Source organism: Brienomyrus brachyistius, chromosome 6 (genome assembly GCF_023856365.1).
Source record: "Brienomyrus brachyistius isolate T26 chromosome 6, BBRACH_0.4, whole genome shotgun sequence".
Lineage (NCBI taxonomy): Eukaryota > Metazoa > Chordata > Actinopteri > Osteoglossiformes > Mormyridae > Brienomyrus > Brienomyrus brachyistius.
Window position 1 is genome coordinate 10,579,997 of NC_064538.1, and position 22,922 is coordinate 10,602,918.

General features: G+C 43.8%; 2 protein-coding genes across 4 annotated transcripts; one reads left to right on the top strand and one right to left on the bottom strand.

The window, feature by feature from the left end:
- Positions 1–380: 380 nt before the first annotated feature.
- LOC125744483 (DDB1- and CUL4-associated factor 1-like) lies at positions 381–14,478 on the bottom strand. 3 transcript variants are annotated; one of them, XM_049016336.1, is made up of 24 exons: positions 14,261–14,478; positions 13,001–13,121; positions 12,631–12,707; positions 12,052–12,125; positions 11,820–11,933; positions 11,586–11,723; positions 10,749–11,309; positions 10,218–10,319; positions 9,926–10,084; positions 9,428–9,607; positions 9,130–9,339; positions 8,468–8,637; positions 6,939–7,063; positions 5,409–6,702; positions 5,093–5,291; positions 4,619–4,701; positions 4,379–4,463; positions 4,065–4,298; positions 3,716–3,809; positions 3,437–3,541; positions 3,119–3,192; positions 2,862–2,954; positions 2,337–2,610; positions 381–2,063 (listed from the first exon to the last, which is right to left on the bottom strand). In XM_049016336.1, the coding sequence occupies exons 2-24, from the start codon at positions 13,111–13,113 to the stop codon at positions 2,008–2,010; spliced, it is 4,614 nt and encodes a 1,537-aa protein (XP_048872293.1). In that variant the 5' UTR covers positions 13,114–13,121; positions 14,261–14,478; the 3' UTR covers positions 381–2,007. The 3 variants fall into 3 exon arrangements, with proteins under 3 accessions (XP_048872293.1, XP_048872291.1, XP_048872292.1); XM_049016334.1 differs by having other exon boundaries at positions 381–2,066; positions 14,261–14,476; XM_049016335.1 differs by lacking the exon at positions 14,261–14,478 and adding an exon at positions 13,398–14,236 and having other exon boundaries at positions 381–2,066.
- Positions 14,479–16,096: 1,618 nt separating this feature from the next.
- Positions 16,097–18,468, top strand: rpl32 (ribosomal protein L32). The gene is made up of 4 exons (XM_049016346.1): positions 16,097–16,139; positions 17,043–17,143; positions 17,259–17,440; positions 18,295–18,468. Exons 2-4 carry the CDS (start codon positions 17,048–17,050, stop codon positions 18,422–18,424), a joined length of 408 nt encoding a protein of 135 aa, XP_048872303.1. The 5' UTR covers positions 16,097–16,139; positions 17,043–17,047; the 3' UTR covers positions 18,425–18,468.
- Positions 18,469–22,922: the final 4,454 nt, after the last annotated feature.

Consider the following 22,922-nt stretch of genomic DNA (forward strand, 5'->3'; position numbering starts at 1 on the left):
AGGACAAAAACAAATATTGTCATTGAGTGTAGCATCTGGCAATGCTTATATGAGTGTCACCCAATGGCCTTTGGTTATAATGCATCTCCTAATTGGCCTTTGGTTATAATGCATCTCCTAATTGGCCTTTGGTTATAATGCATCTCCTAATTGGCCTTTGGTTATAATGCATCTCCTAATTGGCCTTTGGTTATAATGCATCTCCTAATTGGCCTTTGGTTATAATGCATCTCCTAATTGGCCTTTGGTTATAATGCATCTCCCATATAGCAGGTCTCATGTTGATGAGCATCTCGCATCGTGTGAACGTGTCTGCTGTGCGGAGAAATACTTAAAAAAAAATAAAATAAATAAATTTAAAAAAAAACAAGCATGCGAAATATTTTCAGTTCCATTTATAGCAAAAATACTTTTCATACATTTTGTACAAGTATTGATGTGAAGGTTTTTACACAGAATGTGATAATTGCTGTAATTAAGGACATATTTCACAGAAAAACACACGAGTGTGTGTGTGGGGGGGGTACCCTCAATAAATGACAAGATCGGTACCAGCGCAGACAATCTTGCGCATATTCTGAGTGGCACTTTATACAGGGCAATACTGTCATTTTCAAATGTTTCTACCGAGTCCTTCCAACGTACAAGAGAACATAGCAACTGCAGAACATAGAACATTGCAACTGCAGTTACAATTTAAAATATCAGTGGACAGTGCAACCTCATTGTAAATGTTCCAGGACCAGAACACTGATTTGTGAAATTAGGAAAGGACCTGCTCCCTTTCCTACCCACTACGTTGGACATGAAGTGTAATACAAAAGCTAAAAAGCTCACTTATCCCTGATCAGTCCTCAGGTTTTCAAGTGTAATGAAAGGGCTTATATGAGGGACTAAACATAATATATTTTTTTCATTCCAAAAGAAAAGTATAACCCAGCATAAATAACTTGAAGGGTTATGTGATGCATTTTAGAAGTAAAACTGAAAGGAGGAGACATGGGTCTTAATTTTTCTGCATTTGGTACAAAAAAAAAATAAAAAACCAACCTACAGAAAGAGTGAAACGATGGTTTAAGGCTTCTCAGTTAAGGGTGGTAATCCTGTGCTCTTGTTTGTATCCAACTGTACTTCATTAGCATGGCTGCACGACTGCTAGCACTCCCCTAGAACCTGCTACCCGGAAGTCAGGCTGCGCATTTATTAATGCGATTTGGATGAGGAGCCATGAGCGGCGGCACACTGGCCAACACATTTCTTCCAGGAGCTGAAATCAGCCTGATTAAACTGAGGGACGCGAATTAGCTGTGCAACAGCTGCAAGCAGCCGCCCGGCTACGGTGCGGCGGCAGGCCACGTCCTGGCGAGTGGGCGGGGAAGGGCGGAGCGAAAAAAAGACCTATCAGTGGACAGGCAGGGCGGTAAGCAGTCTGAAAGCCAGCTACTCCTCACCCAGCACGACCCAGACACAAGCTGACACGTGGGTAAGGGGACCCCCTTCGTCATGCCAACTGGCGTCATAATCACCTCCTACACACCAGTAAGGACTGCTTCATATTTGGAAATATGTCAAAATAGCATCTAAGTTTCAAAATAAAAAAATAAAAAAAAAAAAAGAGAAATCATTACTGGCATTTTGTGGTATACAGAACACTTATAAAGCTACATTGCCATATAAAACTATGTATTTAAGAAATTCTTACAAATATTTCAGTCACTCTCCGGTTACCGTACCTCTGCATGTGTCTGCTGCCGAGTTGCACTGGGGTACAGGCCCCGCTTTAACAGTGCGTCTTAAACTCACACCATCCCCTGCGGCAGAAACCACCTCGCCATCAACATTCAGGCCCGACCAACCCAAACTCCACTCCTTCTCCTCACCATGTCGCTCTCGTTTCTCTCTAACTGTACTTCATTAGCATCGCCGCTACATCTGCGAGCATTCCCCCAGAACCTGTTACCCGGGAGACAGGCCTCAGTGCTTGGCTTTCGTTTGTCCAGTCTGCCTTCACTCATTCAGAGACAGAATGATGTCATCCTCCAGGTCCGAATTATCAGAACTGTCTGCTGCAAGAACAACATTACAGAAAAACATCACACCTTGCTCGAAAAAAGCACAGGGAGGCTATTTAAATATACAATAAACATTTTATTCTTTTGAAGTTGGACAGTCACTTCTCCCTGTCCTTTAAACACAAAGACAGACATTCTCCCATAACGATCCCAAAATAAAACTAGTTGACAGAGATCCCCCCTTCCTTCTTATGTTAACAACACCAATGATAATTGTATAAATACGATGACAGCAAGAGACCAAGAAAAGGCACCAATACTCACTGTTCTCAAGAATGAGCTCAACATCTTCATTGTCGTCTGAATCGTCATCATCATCGTCGTCGTCGTCTTCCTCCCCTTCTTCTTCCAGCAGGCGTGCCACCTCCTCATCATCAGAAGGTGAGAAGTCGTGCTCTCCGTCCTCCTCCTCTTCCTCCTCTTCACCTCCATTTTCATTCTCTAGCTCTGCGAGCAAGGGATCTGTGTCTATATCATCCAGGTCATCATCAGAATCGTCGTCATCGTCGTCGTCATCATCCTCCTGGTCTTCATCCTCCTGTGTGGGAATGAATATACAATTAACTGCTACTGAAAATGATTGCATCCATAAACTACCTAGAACTGTGCTACAGTGACTGTCAATTCAATTTCAACTTATTTTTATTTAGGGCCTTTCGCAACAGTCGCCACAAGGTGCTTTAAATGCATTTATAGTGATATATTCCTGCTTCGAAAGCATATCTTTTACAACAAAGGTCCGTGTGTCTGAATGGGTAGTTTTGGGTGGTGCCTGATCCGGTGACTCGCCTGGTCTTCTTCGTCTTCCTCTTCCTCTGCTAATCGCTGCCGGCCCACCTCATAGAGCCGGCAGACCGTGTCCATGTTGATTGAATCTTGGTTCTACAGGGAAAACAGCATGGAATCAATGAGATCCCATCTCACTGTCCCACGCGGATCAAATATTCCAATATCGCTCAGCACAAGCAGCAGCCATTTCTTTGTACAGTCCAGCCCACCCTTCCAACAAAACCAATAGCACAAATTCAACGTTCAAGAACACTCACCTCAATAACAGCTAGATAGCAGTCCTTAGTGTCCGTGCAAAGGTCAAAAATATTCCTTTTTACATCAATTGTTGCTAGAGAAGAGAGTAAAACGATAAACACATGTTCATGTTATCTTGGTTAATAAATTATAGTGAGGCAAGAGGAAACATTATCTACCGAGACCAAAACTACAAATAAAATTTCAAGTTACTTGTTTAACCAAAGAAAAGCAACTTCTCACTGTAAACCTCAAGAGGCAGTGACCCACGCTCCAACTGCATTGTTTAGTCTGTTTTATAGTCTGCAACATGAATAACTGAAGACTACGGATCTTACCGATGGGCTTGTAGTCAGTTGCATCAAACGTCCTGAAGGAGGAGCCAAAGGGGCTTTTTAACTGCTGCTCCATCATGTCCTCCTCATCGTCGGCCTGTAGCATCGCTGAACGGAGAAAAAAAAAAACGGTCCAACTGAAGGCTAAAGGACACACCAAGTCAACTCTACGGCGATATACAAAAGCAGAGCCCTTAGATACACATTCAGAGACAGTTTTATTCAGGCACAGAAAGACATTTCATGTCATACAGAGAAGCGTGGATGGTGCGAAGTACTGACCTCCGTAGATGACTGTACCATTGTTGTTGAAGACTATCCGGCACTGGTCCAGGGCTGGGACCGTGTGGAGAAGATGAAAAGTCCGCAAGTCCCACTAAGACACTTATTAAGTGCAATTGTGTTCAACACATGGAAACCATATCAGTCACACCGATGATTCAGAAGATTTTTTTTTTTTTTTATGTAACTGGCAGGAGAATCAGCATTAACGTCAAAATGTTCACTGCGATTGCTAATCCAAACAATCGTAAACCTAAAACGATTGCAGTTTTAGGAAATAGCTGTACCGGAATAAGACTGCTGCAAATCACAAAAAACACAGCAAGCACATCAAGGCAGGCAAGGATACAATCTCTGTGTTGATGATGACCTCAAGCCCATTGGGGTGGAAGACACCACTGATGTTCATGTTGAACTTATCAAACTTGTGTATGGCTTGAGCGGAGCGCACATCCCACAGCACGCCGTCGTTCAGCACCAGGTCATCCGTGGGGTTAAAGGTGGCGCAGTTCCTCTTGTAGCTGTTGGCCAAGTCAGGGTTGTTGAGAGTCAGGGTCTTCTGGCCAGTCTGGATGTCATATATCTGGAGGGAGATGACAGTGAGGAACAGCACAGATATGCAGAGGGAAAATCAAGGGGACCTGAGAAATGAAAAACACTCACATGAGCGATATACTCCTTTGTGCCAATGACTCGGTCCTGAGAGAGTTTGCTAAACTCCACGTAATGATCATCTAAAAAGGAATGCCTGAAAAATAAAGGGATTTCTTTTTTTTAACCGATATGTTTTTAAAAGGGCTGAAAAGCTGAAATGGGACTTATGTGCCCAGAACAGAACATGCTTCGTAATATAGGGGGGGGGGGGGGAAATCCCATGATGCAGTGCTTCTAAATATAGCTTACTTTATAATGAATACTGACTGCATGCCCCAGAGTGCAGAGAGGGGGTAACTCCACGAGGCGGATGTGAGCAGCAAAGAGCCATCCTGGGGAAGAAAAAAAAAAAAAAAAAAAAGAGATGAATTGACAGAACAGACCAAAAAAATCAAGATTCCATGAAACTGCAGAGTCACATGTCAGGATCCCTACGGCTAGTGACCTGTGCTGCAGTAAGGGCAGACATGTGTCCGACACCACTGAGTAACAAGATATAGCTCTCTCATTTAGTGCTAATATTTATATTACTGCACTCTTTAACCTTAAATACCCCCAAAAAATATAAAGGGAAAAAAAAAAAAAAGTCAAAATGCATCCAATTAAAGAAGCAGAGCTAAAAAGGTGAGGAGAAAATGCCAACTAGGAACAGTATTCCACTGCTGTGCATCTCAGATAATGTGGCATAATGACAGAGGGAGGAGGCCAGAGACGGTCACCGACCCTCGAGGGCTCCAGGTGTGTGATGGCTGAGCTGTGGCAGTTATAGCTGGCTTCCTCCTGTCCCGTGAAGACGTTGTAGAGCTTCAGCTGCCCCGTGCAGGTGCCCAGCATGAGGAAGCGCTCGCGGGCAGAGAAGGCGCAGCACATGAAGCCGCTCTCGTCCTCCTCCGCCTCCCTGAACACGGAGATCGGCCGGAACCTGCGGGGGGGTCACAACCACATGATTAGGTGCGAGCATATTCATCACCAGCAGATGGCAGCAACACACTGCGGGGGGGGGGGGGGGGGGGGGGGCGGTCGACTCCCAGCGCGGCACCTGCTGAAGATGAGGTGTCTGTCAAAGCAGCCTCCATCCACACCGCCGTACTTGGGGTAGACCACCCTGCGCGTGTGCCGGGGGGTGAAGTTGGTTGGTGCCTGGCGTCGCTGCTTGGGCTCGGGGCACTGGTGAGGGGTGAAAAGGGAAAAGGGCGGGCAGGTGGTGACGGGGTTCTTGCAGCGGGCGTGCTGCTCGCGCAGATACTCGGTGATGATGCTGTCGAGTGCCGGCGGCGAAGGAAGATGCCGGTCCGGCTGCTTCTTCATGGCGGGCGTCTGGCTGAACGCACCATGGTCCGACTTCTGCCGTAGCACCCTGGGTTTCTTACTACTGCCGCTGCCGACACAGGGGGAGGGCCGCTCCCGGGTGAAGACGATGCGGCCGATAAGGGGCGAGCTGTTGCTGTGCGGAGGTGGGGCTGCAGGGGCCGGGGCAGGGAGAGAGGAGGGCGGCTGTGAAGTTGATGGGCGGGGCTGAGCATGGATGGAGGAAGGGGTGGAGGAGAGGGAGGCGTGGCTCAGTCGGGCAGCGACGCCGTTGGCAATGCGAGGGGTGCGAGGAAGGGTGGTGACGGGAGAGGCGGGAGGGGCAACAGAGACGATGGGAAAGGCAGAGGAATGGGGCAGGACCATGGGCAGGTCGGCCTCTTTGGTGAGGGCGTTGGCCGTTTCGTTGAGGCCCTTGGCCAGCAGGTGGCTGCGGATCAACAGCAGCAGCTCCTTCTCAGGGAAGGTGATGCGCGACTGGGCCACGACGCTGGCCCTCTGCAGCCGGGCCAGGGACACGTCGGTGCCGATGAGCAGCGGCTTGCCGGAGATGCGCTCGATGAGCTCGGCGGCGAACTTGCAGAAGCGGACATGCTCGCTACGCTTGTCCTGCAGCACGGGCTCCTTCATGAGCTGCTGGATCTGGCCACTGCTGAAGAGCGGCAGCTTGCTGATGATCTGCCTGACGGAAGCGCTCCGCGACAGACCCACCAGCGCCTTGCAGGCCAGGGCGCGGATCTGGTCGGCGTCGGTGATGGGCATCTTGACCGTGAGCAGCGACAGCAGCACCTTAATGCCGTTGTTGGACTGGACCACGTTCCACATCTTGGTGAGCACGCTCTCGCTGCTCTTAGTGTGGTGCGGCAGGCGCCGGCGCGGCGTCCCCGAGATGAACTTGCCGATGCTGGAGACGCGCTTGTCTGGCGCACACACGCAGTTGATCACCACCTGCAGCGCGGATTTCTGGATCTCGGCGTCGTTCACAAACACCTCGCCCTCAGCTACCACCAGGACGATACTCATCCCTGCAGAGAACGAAAAAATAATTTGGAGAGACAAAAACTACAGAGTGACAACTACAAATGCATGATGCCAAGAACCATTTCTAAGGTTGCCACACTAGACTGTAGTGATAGTGATGATTATATCTGACCATCTGAGGTTAATGTACCATTAATGCAACTGCTTCTGAGTCCCACCACACAAGGCATCCCCCAATCCCAGTCCAAATCCGCGTGCAGGAGGCAGCTCGGTGACTAACCCACAGTAGAGACAGAGGACCCCCCCTCATCCAGAATGTCCACAGATTCGGCCAGCAGCAGCTGCGTCTTAGGCACCACTGTGAGGATCGCCAAGATATCCAGGGCGTATCGCACTGTGTCACTCCTGGGGAGACAAAGGAGTATTGTTAAGTTTCCAGTATAGCCGAACAAAATCACATAGCAATAAAATCTTGATATGTGTGAACGCACAATAATCACCAGGGCTTAAGATGACAGGCATAAAAATTTGTCCAGACGCCGAGTTTATGGTACTATATGGACATTTACTTACACCCAACTTTTGGAAAGCGGATTACTAGTACATAGGGATGAAACAGTTTTCTGGTTTCATGGTAAACTGCAGTAAAATTTCCTGAGGGTTGGTATTACCATTTCAAATTTTAATTATGATTATTGTGCTTGGAAGAACTTACTGTAATGTGTGGCAGACGGAGGCAACAGCAAGAAACCAAGAGACTTTTTATTAAAGGGAAACAACAGCCTTTCATTAATCTCATAAAAGGAGTAATACAAGCATCAAACAACCACTGCGCACACATACCGCAGAAACACGAGTAGGTCTGACGTCGGACTGTAAAGCACACACACGGTGGTTAGTTTACACAGTCACTAGACACACACGAGGACCAGACAGGGTTCATGCAAGACACAGGCAAGGGCACCCATGACTAATCGGGAACACAAGTATTAACAATAACACAAACAGGGGCTATTAATTTTCCCAGCATGCTCCTGAGCCGTTACTGGGATCTGTCATATGCAGAGCCATCTCATCAGAGCTACATTAAATACGTTAAATACTGTGCGACAAAAAAGCAAAAGCCTCCAGGACGCGGGTGTGCAGTCGGAGTGTTTATCATAAGACTGAAAATCTGCGCCCAGATACATTTTTATGGCCATCAGCTAAAGCCCTGTAATCGCATTGCGTTTGTCAGCACTGATTTGTGTCCGTTGGTAACTCATGGGTACACCAGCAACACCATGGTAACACTCTATTGGTAGATAAATTCTGTTTGGCTGTAGTTTATTTTGGGCAAATATTCCAAATAATCATGATGTTGTGCAGGAAAAGTTTCTAGTTATTACATCTATGACAAAGAAACATGGGGAAAATGCTCAGAGGACAGAAAAAAATATTAAAAAGTGAAGAATATATATATATTTAAAAAGTATCTGAACACCATATCTCGAGGTAATTCCACAAAAAAGTTGCAAGAGGAATACTGAAAGTAGTAAGGTGCAGTTCAGGTATCAAGGTGTTAGTTCAAAGGTCATATGTCATTCATATTGTGGGCATTTTTACCCCAAAATTAGAGACTCAGGCATGTTTACATGTATTAGAGAGAGCTGGTGTACATGGATTTTCACCAGCATTATACCTGTGAGCATTAATTCCAATAAAATGGGATGGTCTGATAGTCAGGCTGGCGCTGCTTGGTGAACACAGTGCAAATATAAAACCATTTCTCAGAACAAAAACACACAAGAAACAAACAGGGGCTCGTACCTGCCGTAGTAGGTCCTCCAATCACACGCAATGGAGATGAGCTGCAGCAGAAGCTGGATGCAGGAGAGCTTGTGGAAGACCTCAGCTGGTTCCCAGTACAGTCGTGCAGGGCCGTACTCTGTGAGGAACTCCATCATCTCCACCACCTGCTCATGGGTGTAGGTGCACGCCTGCCGAAAGCAGACATTCACACGCTTTGAATTAAGGGTGCAACAGAATGACGGTTTACAGTGGTAAAATAAACTGAACTATTTATAAGTAAAGTTCTTTTATCATGCTTTAAATGATGACATTATATTATTAACCAATTTCTGTGTCACTTAATGTATTATCACATGAAATAAATCTGAATTAATGGGAATTGGACAGTTAACTCCTACAACTGTGACAATATACTATAATTTCCATAACACATGCGCGACCCATCCGTCAGTTAGCTAGCTAATAAGCTAATTACTAGTAAAGGTTTTTCCCGATGAAAAATCTTTTACTGGAACTTTAACCCAACGCTATAATGTCCAAACAGTATGAAGGCATAAAAAACACCTGATCTCTTACTACCGATTCTAAGCGAATAACATGCAATGCTGGTATTAATAATATTACCCTGCTAAAGATTAGAGATGGATACTCACATCCACAAGAACGCCCGCAAAGCTTACCTTGTAATAAGGCTGTGGGTGAACAGGGGTACCCCCCTCAGTACGGTGCAGGGACTGTTTCACCTGCTCCAACTTTATGGCCAGGTGAGCCTCGAAGTACCTTCGGAGCGCCATGCACGTGTGTTTGGCCGTCTGCCGACTGGAGAAAATCTCGTCGTCACTCAACAGGGCCCCCTGGTCCTCGGGGTTCAGGATCTCCAGCGTACTGATCTGTAGAGTCGGCACATAAGTCGTCTAAAGTTACAACAACTCAAAAGACACAAGGTGGGACGGAGGACCAGGCTGCACAGACGCCTACCAGGTTGACCAACCGGCGGAGTCCATCCTGGCGATCAAAGAGCTCGAGAACGGCACGGAAGGCGAAGGAGATGGAGAAGAACATGGTCGCGTGACAGCAGCCAGACGCATGGGAGCACTCCAGGAGCCAGAGCGTGTAGTTCACAACCTCGGCCAGGATGGAGGGTGGAAGCATGCACACCTAGTGAAAAAACGTTACAAGTTACACTCATCCATCTCCAAAACACAATCAAGACTAGGCCTGTCACGATAATTATGTTATCAATTTATCACACAATATATGGGCATGAACTTGATCATTTTTCTGACCTCGATACTAGCAAATTGTGTTACATAAGGACGAATGGCTAAAACGTAGATGGCAGTAACGCTGCTTCTGTGCTAGCAATCCTGACAGGTAATCAATATAAAATCAATGTATTTCAGCTATAACATCCATACACGCGGCTCAACCACGACACCGATGTAACAGCGAGGCAGGAGGAAGGCGCAGCCTCACCCGTTCCATGGCATCCTGGTTGTAAGCCAAGTAGTAAAGGCACAGCGAAACGCCAGTGGCGGCCATGGAGGGCCGAGGGATCTCCAGCAGTTTCTGCACCCCTCCGTGGGCGACAAACTCTGCCGCAAACTTCTTGTGCAGAAGCAAGGAAGCCAGATACTGTAGAGAGAAGCAAGGAGATACTCAGGTTTTGCATCAACTTCATGGATGCTGTCCAGGCTGGTGGGCGTGCTGTGGCCACAACATGCACTAGGCTGCAGCGTGTCACCACACTGCCACAATACACAGTTACCTTGAGAGCTTCAAAAGTCAGCTGGACATCATTGGTTTGTTTGAGGTCAATATAATGCATGAGCAGCTCCCGAGCCCCCAGCTGCATGAACACAGCCAAAAGCTGAAAGAACAAGAGACAAAGCACAGCTTCTGATATCAGTCAGGCCCAAAGCATTTAGGCATCTAAGATTACAGCGCACAATAAGTCAAGCTTCAGAGAGTTTTGTTTTGGACACACTTAAGGACTCCTAGCCTGCTTCAAAGGGAAGGTCCTAGAAAGCCCAAGATCACCAAGGTGCATTTCAGCGTTCACCCACAACGCATTACTGGAATTTGCAGCACAAACGAATGCATGCAGTTCTTTGGTTAAAAAGAAAAAGTAAAATATTCTGCTTTTTTATCCTTTGCTCAAAGGGTAAAAGTTGAAAACTATATCAATAATTATGACATCTGACCCAAATTAAAAATGTAAGGACATTAGAAGGGGCACACTTGAGGACACAGTGTCCAAGAAACAAAGAGTGAAGAATGAAGGAGGACCTTCTCTCACCTCCTGGTACTCGCCGAGAGGAGTGAGGTACTGCAGGATGAGCCGCTGCTCGATGGCAGGAGTCAGAGGGTATAAGTGGTAATTGGTGCCAATGACCCAGGGGCTCATCTCCGACCAGCTACTGTTTGATAGCTCACTCAAGTTCCTTTCTGGCTCTGGAAGTGAGAAATTCAGCTTCTGTTTGGCCTTGCGTCCGTTCTCCTTTTTCCTCACCTGACCTTCATTTTCCCTCTTTGCCGCCGTTTCGCCCACATCTGACTCAGGTTTTGCCAAAGCCTTTACGGCGGAGTTGGCGCGGCTGCTGGTCTTGTGGGAAGAGTTCAGGCGAAAGGACAGATCAGATTGCTTCTCTCCTTCGTACGCGTCAGACTGCCCTCCCCACTCGCCCCCATTGTTTGTCACAGGCAAGGCGGCATCCTCGAAGTCCCCATCCACGGCCTCTTCGTCCAGCGGGAGAAGCGGCTCCCCCGGGATCTTCCGGGGACTTGGCCGCTTGAAATCCTGCCGGCACTCGGCTTCCTTCTCCTGCAGCTCCCGCAGGCGCTGTAACATCAGGGGTACCTGGCCAGAGACTGCGGCCATCAGCACCAAACTCCACAGGAAACACATTCATACTGTGCTATTTATACATGCATCTACACCACTGAGCGGTGCATAAAATGTCACCTGCAGTTATACAAAATGCTCCTCCAATGACAACAAACAACTGGCCTCAAATGTACCCTAAATACCTTAACTAACAGTGGTATTATTTAAACAATAAGTAGAAACATGCGCAAGTGATTCAACTGTTACACTATGACATAGTACTAGGTAATACTGATACTGAACACTGACTAGGACAGAGTTCTCCTCCCTGTAGTTGGCAGCAATATCCTGGTTCTCCATGGCCCCAGCCAGCAGCCCAGTTGCATATATGCGCAGTGTCTGGTCCCCCTCCTGAGCCCACTTAAAGAGCCTCTCCACAATGCCCTCCTGTGGTAGAGAAGATCTCCATCATCATCATCATCATCAGCAGCCAGGCCTGAGCAAATGTCCTCTCTGCAAAAGCACAGTGGATGGGGGCTCTACCTTCTCCTGAAATACCACAGCAGTTTCCAGGCCAGGCATGATGTTCTGAAGAAGGCGACAGGCTGCCGTATTGAGAGGGACCTCTCTGCTCGTCATCACGTAGGTGTTCACCAGCTGCCAAGATGACATGAAAGAAGCATCATTCCCAACTCTGCTGAAAATCCGAGGTGTTATGCAACGCTCCAGATTTGTGGAACCCAACTTCATTTATAACTTAACGTAATTTATATACCGCATTCATGAAATCATCATTCTTGAACAGGATTTTGAGCAGGTGCCCAAGCATGCATTCTGGATCTGCTCTTCCTGCAGGGTAAACATAAGGACAGGCATTCACAGGAAGTTCAACATTAAATTGACAACACCTTAAAAGAAGCCCACTCATGTTAATTTTGATTCAATTAGTCATGACTTACAATAAACAGTCAAACAACTAACAATTGATCTTGTCACAGCAACGCAGTAGTTTTAACACTTGATTTTACGATCAGGTCAAGACATCTCAGTGAACACTCCCAGCCTTCTGGTACAGTGCCATCAGATCTTAAAGTGACCACAGTACAGTAACCCCTTCACCATATTGGGGCAGTGAAGTATACCTGCCACTTTGTTACTCCACTAATGCCTCTTGCAACAGAAACCTAACATTAAACTACCAAGTAAGCACAGCCCAGCTTAGCCAAATGAGTTTGCTAGACATTAAAATAAACAGTCGTCATCATATTGGGTTAAATGCACGTGTGAATGTTCCTAGCTACACATCTGCCGGGACCTGTATCTGTACCATAGTGATCGATAAAGCGTGACAGACCTGGATGCCGGTCATCAAAAGGGTCGGGATCAGCTTTGTGGTATTCCTCTGTTTCCCGTTCAATCAGCTCAGAGATTCTGTTAAAAAAAAAAATTACATTAAGAACTTTAAGAATTAAACAAATTAAACAAACATGCTAAACAGAAAGAAAACACAAGACAAACAAGCAAACTGTTGCATATTTTCACTTTCATGTTAAAATATAAATTTATGCAATAAAAATGAACAATAAATATAACAAACAGGGTGGAGAGCAGGTGAACCTCAGTCCATTGCATATACTTTATAAAGCTATATTAATACACACACATATATAAAAGGAACTGTACAAAAAAGGCTATAAAGCTTCAGTTAAGCTGTGTCCACTAACTTGGTGAGGATAGAGACCAGGTCCTGGGTGCTACCCTGCTGTTCCTGTTCCCATTTCTCCAGCAGAGAAGACAGCTCTGCTTTGGAGTCCACACTGGGAGACCCCAGAGCCATGACCTCGCCTGGTCCAGCAGGGCAGAAAGACAAAAAAGTCAGTCAGGAACGAAGGAAGATGGCTGATTACAGTCTGAGGCAGGTGGACAGTCAACCGAAACAGCGCACAACTTTAAAAACCAGTTAAACGTTACAATTCAGGCTCAACAGTAACTTCCTCCGCAGCTGTGATTGCCTGTCTCATGGGCACCAGCAAAAGCCACAGAATAAACAGCCAGCAAACAGAGGCCAAAACTATTCCTCTCTTGGGGCTTAATTTAACAGTCAACAGGTGAGTTACTTGCCGAGATACAAGTAATACTGAACTCAATCCCTCGCAGCACTGTTAATGTTCACAGAAAATGAAATTTCCCCCCTTTCACTTGACACACACATGTCGCATAACCTAATACACATTCAGTCCGTTCCTCTTGCTCAAAATCTTTCATCTTATTACGTGGTAGTTAATGCTATCTATTTAGCTAAGCAGGAGCTAAGGCTCCACGTAACGTTGATTTACAATGCAAATAAAGGAGTGACGTAGGTACACGTGTAAAAACGGTATTCCATAATAAAACTGTGGTGGGTTATGTGTTCAGCTAGGACGCTTATTACTCGTGCAAATTGCCAGACAGACATCCATTCACATTTCTTCGTTGGGGAAATATTAAGGAAACTCGCGAATAGTTTAGCGAACAGTAAAGCAAGGAATTGTGCTCGCCAGCAATTCGCTGGATGTTCATTTTGGAGAACAGCTGTCCTGCTACAGCGGTACTATGGAGCCAAATGGCTGATGCGCCTGATGCCGCTAATCCCAGGCGAAACGATGCACGTTACACGGGCTCCCAACAACTAGCCAGCTCTTGGCATTTTGTTAGCTGCCTACTAAGCGGGCCACTAACAGCTAAGCAGAGAAGTTAATCCTGTGTACTATATCTACAGTATAGCTGTTGGCCAAAGCATAATTAAAAACTCTAAAAATGCCAATTTTATGCACCGTCAATACGTTGCCCTTCTAGACGTATGTTAGCTGGTTTAAGCAGGTGCTGACCTGTAGTTTAAGGTTGAACTAGCTAGCGAGTTAAGTTGCTAACTTTAGCATAGCTAGTCTGCAAGTCTCAGAGAGTAAGTTAGACAGCCATGCTCAGTTCCATATGCATATGCTTACCTCGCTGGTCCACTAACCTCCCCCCCTTTTCCGTAGCAGCAAAATCCGGAAATAGGACAAATCCAATGAACCCGTGCTACGCTATTTCTCAGTAGTATTACGTTACTGAGTGTTAGCTCTGACACCTTTATGATACCATCCGTCTAAAATTTCCCGTGCGCGACAGGGTTTATTATGGCGACCACGTTCTCAACGTCATTACTTAGGCGACCACTGTCGATTCTTGCTGACGCACTAGAAGTTTTAAATATAACTATTTTAGCCATGGCCACTGAGCCTACTGAAGCTTCACTAACAAGTGCCTAAAGATGTATACAACTCGGGGTACCGCGGGTAGCATTTTGAAAATTACAAGAAAGCTTCTAGGTTAGAATCAAAACGTGGGCTTAATGCCGAACTGGATTTCATCCTTTTAAAGGGAATATAAAAATGCAATCCCGCCACTCTGCCGGGACAAATCGTTAGAAGATTGATTATTTTATTATAAAATTAAAACAAACACAATAAAAAACATTTTAATACTGTAAAATGTTTTATATTATCAGATAGAGTAATCAACAGGAATTGAACACTATTCATAATGCATTGAGTGCTAAATGAAACGGAGATCTGTAAAACACAAACTGAAGACCTATAAGTCAGTTATTACAATTTGCTATGCACCGTTCGGTTTATATTCAGGACAATAATGTACCGATATTCCTTATATACCGATAATGTACCGATGTTATTCCTTATGGTTGGAAAACAAAATGTAAAATAATACTGTCCAGCTTAAGTCATGAAATTGTTACGTGAACAAAACTAGTTATACTCATAACGGATTAAATGCGAGGCTTCTTTGAACCAAACATGCTACATTATTGCGTAATTTCAGTACATCTAAACCAAATAAAATATTGCCTGATTTGAATTACAAAATAAAAATATTTCTTAGTCAAATGCATACACTTGTATGTATTTCTCATACCTCAGTACAAGATCTTTAATCTGCATGTCCAGATTTGATAGGATTTAACACCAAAATGCGATGGACTGGCTAATTATACTGGGAAAGACTAGGTTCAATGCGACACTATACTGGTTTAGCTGTACGGATGGACAGATGAATAGAATACAATCCAGGATCGAATGATGATAGAGGAGCAACCGCTTCAGTGTGACATGTTCCCAGCATTCCACTGCTCCTAAACAGTTTTGTTACATATTATGCACGTTAATCACAATACTGTTTTTGTTCTTGCCTTTTCTTTGGTTTGTACTAAAAAAATTCAAAAATGGCACCAAATGCATACACGTATTTCATAAAAACCACGTATAAAGACACGCATATACATTACAGTTGAATTGCATATTTTCTCGATTTAATGGACCTAATTACATAATAAGGCTCTGCAATCCCGCCTTAGAGCTGGCGTATATAGGATAAAAACTGGCATGAAATTGTTATACTATTTCCACAAAATCAGCACAATACCGCACTGAGCGTACCATAACATTACTTAGCAAGTTTTTCTGCACATTGTGTACATATTAATTTCTTTACACTAATCTCATACACCTTCCATCTCCTGTCGGACCATGTCGGACCAATGCACACGATCACGTGACCAATCCATTCCGCAGATCCTAGAAGATAAATATATAATCAAACAATATTTAAACATACATTTTTGTGCACAAGATCTATTGGCAATATAAGGTAATTGACAATAAAATATATAGCGTTTATCACGATAAACAACACATATATTTATTTAAAGGCAAAAACGAACTTTTAATATTTTGACTTCCGAGCTTGAGCTTACTTTTCCCGTCATCCTTTGCTGTTGCCCTCTCTTCCTCTTTACTGTCTGCGGAGAAGGCAGGCTAAAATTTGGTAAGTGAATATAATCTTTAGTCATCTTCTGATTTTAATACATACGGATGGAAATGCTTTTGTATTTTTGTATATAGAAGCTTATTAATAAATGGATGTCTGCAAATTGTGACAGTATTTGTAAAATTTAGAGTTCAATGACGGATACAAAAATGAGGTCCTCGATTTCAGCTTGTATATTGCACGATTTCGGTTTTCCACAAAGATTGACGCTTTTATAGAATGCGTCAATTCTATAAATCATTCTCTCTTAGTTTTAATGTTTATTTTAAAAGCCTAGATATGCTCATTAGTTAACCTAATGTAATGAATCGGCAACTGTTCGTACACTCAAGGAGGCATTGGTCTTACGGGCTACGCTTGAAAATCTTGCGCCTGTACAGGTAACGCGTGTATCACGCTAAGCCACTAAAGCTGTTTTTGCTTTAACTTTTTACACGACGTGCTCATAATTAATGTATCCAGTGATCAAGTCAACTTGGTGACTTGTGTAAACCAAGAGTCATTATATCATTCGCTGACTAAAACGCTTAATGTACAGTCGTATGTACCATTGCTAATTTATTGTAATCTTTTGCGGTAATTTATATTAGTTAAATATCCAGTTTTGTACGCCTAACTCTTCTTTCCTTGCTGTATATAAATACTAAACGATTAATTTGCAGTTGCGAGACATAGAACTGTGGTATCCAAAGACGGTACTCAGGTGTAATGCCTTGTGCTTAGGTTACTAATTCTTTTGCTTAAGTCATCACACCTCCCGTTTCAAGATTTTCAATGTATACACCGCACTTTGGAGATAACATCTGTGGACCACCTGAGGAACACTTGAAAATGGATGTTGGTGTCAATGTACAGATGTTTCTACTGCTTACTAATTTTGTCCCCCCCCCCCCACCCCAGACACCATGGCAGCCCTCAGACCTCTGAGAAAACCCAAAATTGTGAAGAAACGGACAAAGAAGTTCATCCGCCATCAGTCAGACCGCTATGTCAAGATTGCAGTGCGTTTTCCCCTCAGTGGGATCACCCTAGTGTGATCGCATCTATGTCTAGCTTACGTTTGCTGCTAAATTGTCTTTTCGGTTTGCTTTTGTCCTCATGCTATTGTCCTTTCAGAAAAACTGGCGTAAGCCCCGAGGTATTGACAACAGAGTCCGTCGGCGGTTCAAGGGCCAGATGCTGATGCCCAACATCGGTTATGGCAGCAACAAGAAGACCAAGCACATGCTGCCTTCTGGCTTCAGAAAGTTTCTGGTGCACAATGTCAAGGAGCTGGAGGTTCTGATGATGAGCAACAGGTAACGGCAAAGAAACGTGTCGTCTGAATTCCAGTGGAACTTTATTTGGTCATCCAGACAAATTAAACATTCATTGCATGCATGTCCACCTTGAAAGGTCACGATGACTTGCTTACAGTCCTTTATTAATCTTTATTGGGAAATTCTCTTTCCCCCTTCCTCGTCTTGCTGCCCATGAGACTGACACATACTTTTTGTTCACAGTACAGACTCAGCCATAGCTGAGGGCTAAGGGCCTTTGCTCCCAGGTCTATGAACGTGTCACTATTTTGCTGATGCTCAAGCTGTCCATCACAGGAATAGGGGCTTTAGCCCTCTGAGCTGCACAAACTCTGGCTCCCATGGTCTTTTTACAACAGGTCTAAAAAACTGTAGGTTTTACCTAAACTGTTACAGCATCCTGATAAAGATCAGAACTACCTTTTATTCTGTGTACCAAGAAAAAAATGTTTTTTCAAACCATGAACCTGCATGGGATGAAAGGGTCCATTTCTCGTTTGTTTTTGCTGGCTTATTCTTGAATTTAAATATATAGGGGTGTGAATTATTGAACATTTGCCTTTTTTGTCAGCAGTTTTGCTGCAAAGATATTTGAAAAATAGGTTCTGAAACACTGTAAATAAGGAGACTCTTACATTTCAACTGATTTAATATCCAACCAAGCGAAATCATTTGAAGTAAGGTCTTGCATTTATTGCATTGTGTGAATTTCACTTTATTTTCCTCATCAGTATGTCACCTGCTGGAATTTGGAGATGACTTTATAATGAATAAATTTTTATTGTCCCTGATTATAGATTTGCCCTTTGCTGTTGTATGTTTTTTTTTTTAATAACTTCTTTCTTTTGTTATAGGACTCATTGTGCTGAAATTGCCCACAATGTTTCCTCAAAGAACAGGAAGCTGATCGTGGAGCGCGCAGCACAGCTCGCAGTCAAGGTCACCAATCCCAATGCCCGGTTGCGCAGCGAGGAGAACGAGTGATCTGCGCCTGTATTTGCATTGAAAATAAATTTACATCCAAAATGCTGGCTTTGCACTTGTACTTTGTGATGCGTTGGTAGAACACATCAGTGCATTCTTGTATTGTCATAATTGTAAACACTCGTATTAAGCTAGCAGGTTCACCACTCATTCCGATAGAAACCTGACAAAAAGCTGATACCTGCATACATGCGCTATGAACCAGAAGTTTGGGCCCTCCGAATTTTTAAAAGATAAACGATACAGTGCTTTTTCAAATTTTTATTACAAGACAATATTATAAATGTAACTGACTGGTTTTTGAAGTGTATTGTAGCAGTTTACGGTACATTGTAAGTGTATGTTGATGAATACGAGTGCCAAAGAGTTTCACCAAAATAACCACCCCTGCCTTTATCAGGGCAGCACGTGTCCATTTCTAGCAATTTTTGGAAATAACTTGTGTCCAAACCCTCCCAGCACCTTTTCCAGCATGCAAATGCTTCTGTCTCATTTGTAGACACTTACTTTGAACTTGTTGGACCAACTCATCCAATGGATGGACTTTCGTCTGTCTTTGAGACCTGCTCCTAGGCCTGAACACCCCAGTGTTTCTGCTCTTTAGCCTGTGTTAGTCTCCTTTTCTTGTTAACACTACAAAGTAAAGGTTTACTAGCAGCAACCTGACCATGTAGCCCAGCTGCTCTCGGTCTTTGCTTGACTGTATTAACTGATACTAGTTTCCCTTTGTTCACATTAATCGCAGCCCTCTGCAGTCATCTTCCAATTTCTTTTGTACTTCAGAACTCAGTGTTGATCTTCAGCCTTTGCTGTCACTTTCCTTGCCTCAGACTTTCTGCTTGCTGTTGCTTCCTTGTCAACCTTTTTCTTATAGACATTTAATTTTCTGGCCATTTGGCGATGAGAGAACCCACCTTAATTCAAAATTTCCATTTGAGTCCTCTGTTCAGTTGTTAGCTGTGTCCTAGCCATTACAAACATAAAAATAACATAAGAAATTATGACTCAGTTGTGATACAGTACAACAGAAGACTGAAACATAAGCAGATAGTGCATTAAACCTCTAATAAAGTGAGTAAAAATGGGGAGGGCATTCAAACTCCACATACGCGCACCTACACAGCTGAGGACCAACCCCACATACCAGAAGTTGTGGTCATATGCTATCCTCTTTCAAATCTAAGGAATTGTCAAATTAACTCAGTAAGAATGAAAATCATTTACTTCCAGTTTAAAAGTTGATATATTTTACATTAGTAATTGGATATTTTGCTCAGGATTGGATCATTATTACAGCTCAGGGAACATGAGGAATTTTCACACATGAACTGGCCTCCACACAGTCTTGATTTTAACCTCCTTGAAAGTCTTTGGGATGTGCTGAGGAAGCCCTTATGGAGTGACTGAACAACTATCATCAATACAAGACCTCAACGAGAGATGTATACAAATCTGGATGGAAAAAAAATGGTGAGAACTTAAGATGTTGCATAAGCGCGTGGAAACAATGACGAATTTGCACCATAATCAGATCTAAAGGCGGTCAAATGGAATTTTAACTTTTTTTGGCCAGGCAGTGTAGTTTAGCTGTAATGTGTCACAGTGAATCGGTATGCCAAAAATGACTGTGGTTACGGTGTTAAAATGCAAGGAATGTTTAACACTAAACTAATTAAAACTTTACTTAATACATAGTTTTAACAGATTGTAAGTTCAGGGTCTGACAGAGCTTAGTAAATCCTAAACATCCATCGAGCTTCCAAACCCTTATCTGCTACATGGTCTCCTGGTGTCTATCCCATCCAATGGAATACCCTGGACAGGTTGCATATAGAAAAACTAGGCATAACTTATAAGACACTAATTCACCTAACTGGAAGTTCTTGTACTGCAGGAGGAAACCTACACAACAAAACGAAAATCCCAACCCAGAAGATATGGGGTAATAATGCTGGCCATTGACACTCATCATTCTGTCACAGAGTAAACTGTTTAGCGCTTGTGTAATAATTCCTATTGAAATACATAGTAACTGAAAATGATAATCCCCAATACATTGAATCAGATATGATTTCTGGGCAGAGTGTCATTTTCTTAGCCACTTTCTCATTTATAGGACTGAAATGCACTCTCTATTTAAATGTTAGCACATAAGTCTATTTGATCTCTTCTCCAGCTAAATGATCTTGCCAAATGACAGATTCCTCCCGCAGAATTGTTTATGAGCCAAGCAGCGGTGACATTACATTTAATTACTTATAAAGCCTCTCCTCTCTCTGCCTCACATCATTTTATTTGGCTGCCGTATTGTACTTTACCAGGGTTCTTCTGTTTTGATCTCTTCTTCTTTCCTCTGTGTTGTGCTTGAGTTCTAGTTACTCAAAATCTATGCACCATTTAACAGAATGAAGTAAGCCATAGATTCAGAACACTTACACTCACAAGGTTATAAAACTCCTAATCACAGGTCTGCACACTGTCAGTCACATTCAGTGAATTTATCATGCCATTATTTATAGTCTGATTCACAGCTTTAAATAAATTAGACAATAGAATATTTGCAAAACAAAGTCATGATCAGGGATGCAGAACATTGTCCAGAGCATCATGCTGACTCTGACTCTTGCCTTCTTCCTAACATGCATTCTGCTGCCATCTCTTCCCCAAATAAATGATGCACACGGACCCAACTCTCCACCTGATGTACCAGAGAACATGACTCATCAGTGAATGAACTGATCAGTGTATATGAATCTTACAAAGAGTTCAGACTTTTTAAAAATTTCATGAAGTTTATGGGGCGAGTCTCCGCCTGGGTCACATGTATTTGGAGTTTACATGTTCTCCCCATGTCGTCGTGGGGTTTCCTCCGGGTACTCCGGTTTCCCCCCACAGTCCAAAAACATGCTGAGGCTAATTGGAGTTGCTAAATTGCCCGTAGGTGTGCATGTGTGAGTGAATGGTGTGTGAGTGTGCCCTGCGATGGGCTGGCCCCCCATCCTGGGTTGTTCCCTGCCTCGTGCCCATTGCGTCCAGGATAGGCTCCGGACCCCCGCGACCCAGTAGGATAAGCGTTTTGGAAAATGGATGGATGGATGAAGTTTATCCCTGCAATGGGTTGGCGCACCATCCTGGGTTGTTCCCTGCCTTGCACCTGTAGCCTCAAAGAGGGGCTCCAGACCCCCCCCCCCCCCCCCCCCCCCGCAACCCTGAAGAGGGTAAACGTTTCAGCAAATGGATGGATGTATGAAGTTTTGTCCTTCACATCAACGAGATGTGAATGTCTTAGAAAAGTGTATTATCCATAATTAACCTACTTCTTGTCGCCATCTCTCCTGGGCATCTGTACCCTGTACCTTTTTTCAGAAATTAATTGGTCTAATATTCCAAGATACTTTGAAAAGTAATGTAGGTATTCAGCAGAGGATTCATAAATACGGGTCTCTGTACAACAGCATTGCATATGAGAGAATCTGCCAATATGAAGCCACATATTCATGCTTCTTTCCTTGATTACTGTTGTTTGGATGCTAAGCTGAAGGGTTAAAATTGTACATATACTTGCACATATTGTATTATTTGTACAATTGACTGAATAGTGTTGAGAAAAATGCAATATTACGCCCAGATTGAGGCAGAGTAGCTCCTGCATAAAATGTAATTGCATTTTACTTTTTAAAAATGGAAAATGGGTTTATTTTTAATATTTTTTCTCATTGCAATACACTTATTACTATTTTTTTAGACGCAAAACATTTTAAGGAAATGAGGTGATCACTAGAGGCAGTACTGAGAAACATTCCCTGGGGAGTCTGCAGCCAACAACACAGCTCAGGAGTCGGGGTTAGCTCCAGGCAGAGGGCTGTTAACCTAAAACTGCCATTTCTGGGGATAAGACCCAGTCCACAACTGAGATGAGCACCATGCTGGCCAGGTGGGTAGAATAGGTTGCCTGTGGAACCGTCCGATTGTTCATTCTGTTTGCTGGGAATTGGAGAACAATAACTGCCTAGAACAGCTGTCTTTGTGGGCAGGTTTGAGAAGAATGGAGTTTTGGACATACTGGAAAGGTAGGGCAACAGCTTGCAATTCCATCGATGGGGGGGGGGGGGGGGGGGGGCAGAAGGAGTACATTTTCACATCCCATCATCAAGGACAGAAGCAATTAGACAGACTAAGAGGTGTATGCATGACACCAGCATTATTTATTGCCAGGGACCAGTACCACATTAATAATCTTTACAGCAAGATTTGCAGAGAAGGCAAGATGAATCTTACATGATGGGCTTTTTTCAAAAATTAGCTTCCACAGCATGCTATGTCGCTATGAAACAATTTGAAACTGAGCATTAGCTGTGTAAATCATTCTGCATTATTATTTTTTCACAAACCATACTTTTTCATGCATTTTGAGTCCAAGGCTAATGAAAACCAAAGAATTAAAGAAAGGGGGTTGGAACAGGCACCGCCTGCTTTGGGGGCAAACGCTGTTGTTTTC

What these genes read in the sequence shown, in the direction of transcription:
- rpl32 (XM_049016346.1), top strand. Translation starts at nt 17,048, where the DNA reads ATGGCAGCCCTCAGACCTCTGAGAAAACCCAAAATTGTGAAGAAACGG. An exon ending in ACCGCTATGTCAAGATTGCA is followed by an intron (nt 17,144 to 17,258) that starts GTGCGTTTTCCC and finishes TTGTCCTTTCAG; the next exon opens with AAAAACTGGCGTAAGCCCCG. An exon ending in GTTCTGATGATGAGCAACAG is followed by an intron (nt 17,441 to 18,294) that starts GTAACGGCAAAG and finishes CTTTTGTTATAG; the next exon opens with GACTCATTGTGCTGAAATTG.
- LOC125744483 (XM_049016334.1), bottom strand. Translation starts at nt 13,113, where the DNA reads ATGGCTCTGGGGTCTCCCAGTGTGGACTCCAAAGCAGAGCTGTCTTCT. An exon ending in TGACTTTTGAAGCTCTCAAG is followed by an intron (nt 10,085 to 10,217) that starts GTAACTGTGTAT and finishes TTCTCTCTACAG; the next exon opens with TATCTGGCTTCCTTGCTTCT. An exon ending in TGGTACAGTCATCTACGGAG is followed by an intron (nt 3,542 to 3,715) that starts GTCAGTACTTCG and finishes TTCTCCGTTCAG; the next exon opens with CGATGCTACAGGCCGACGAT.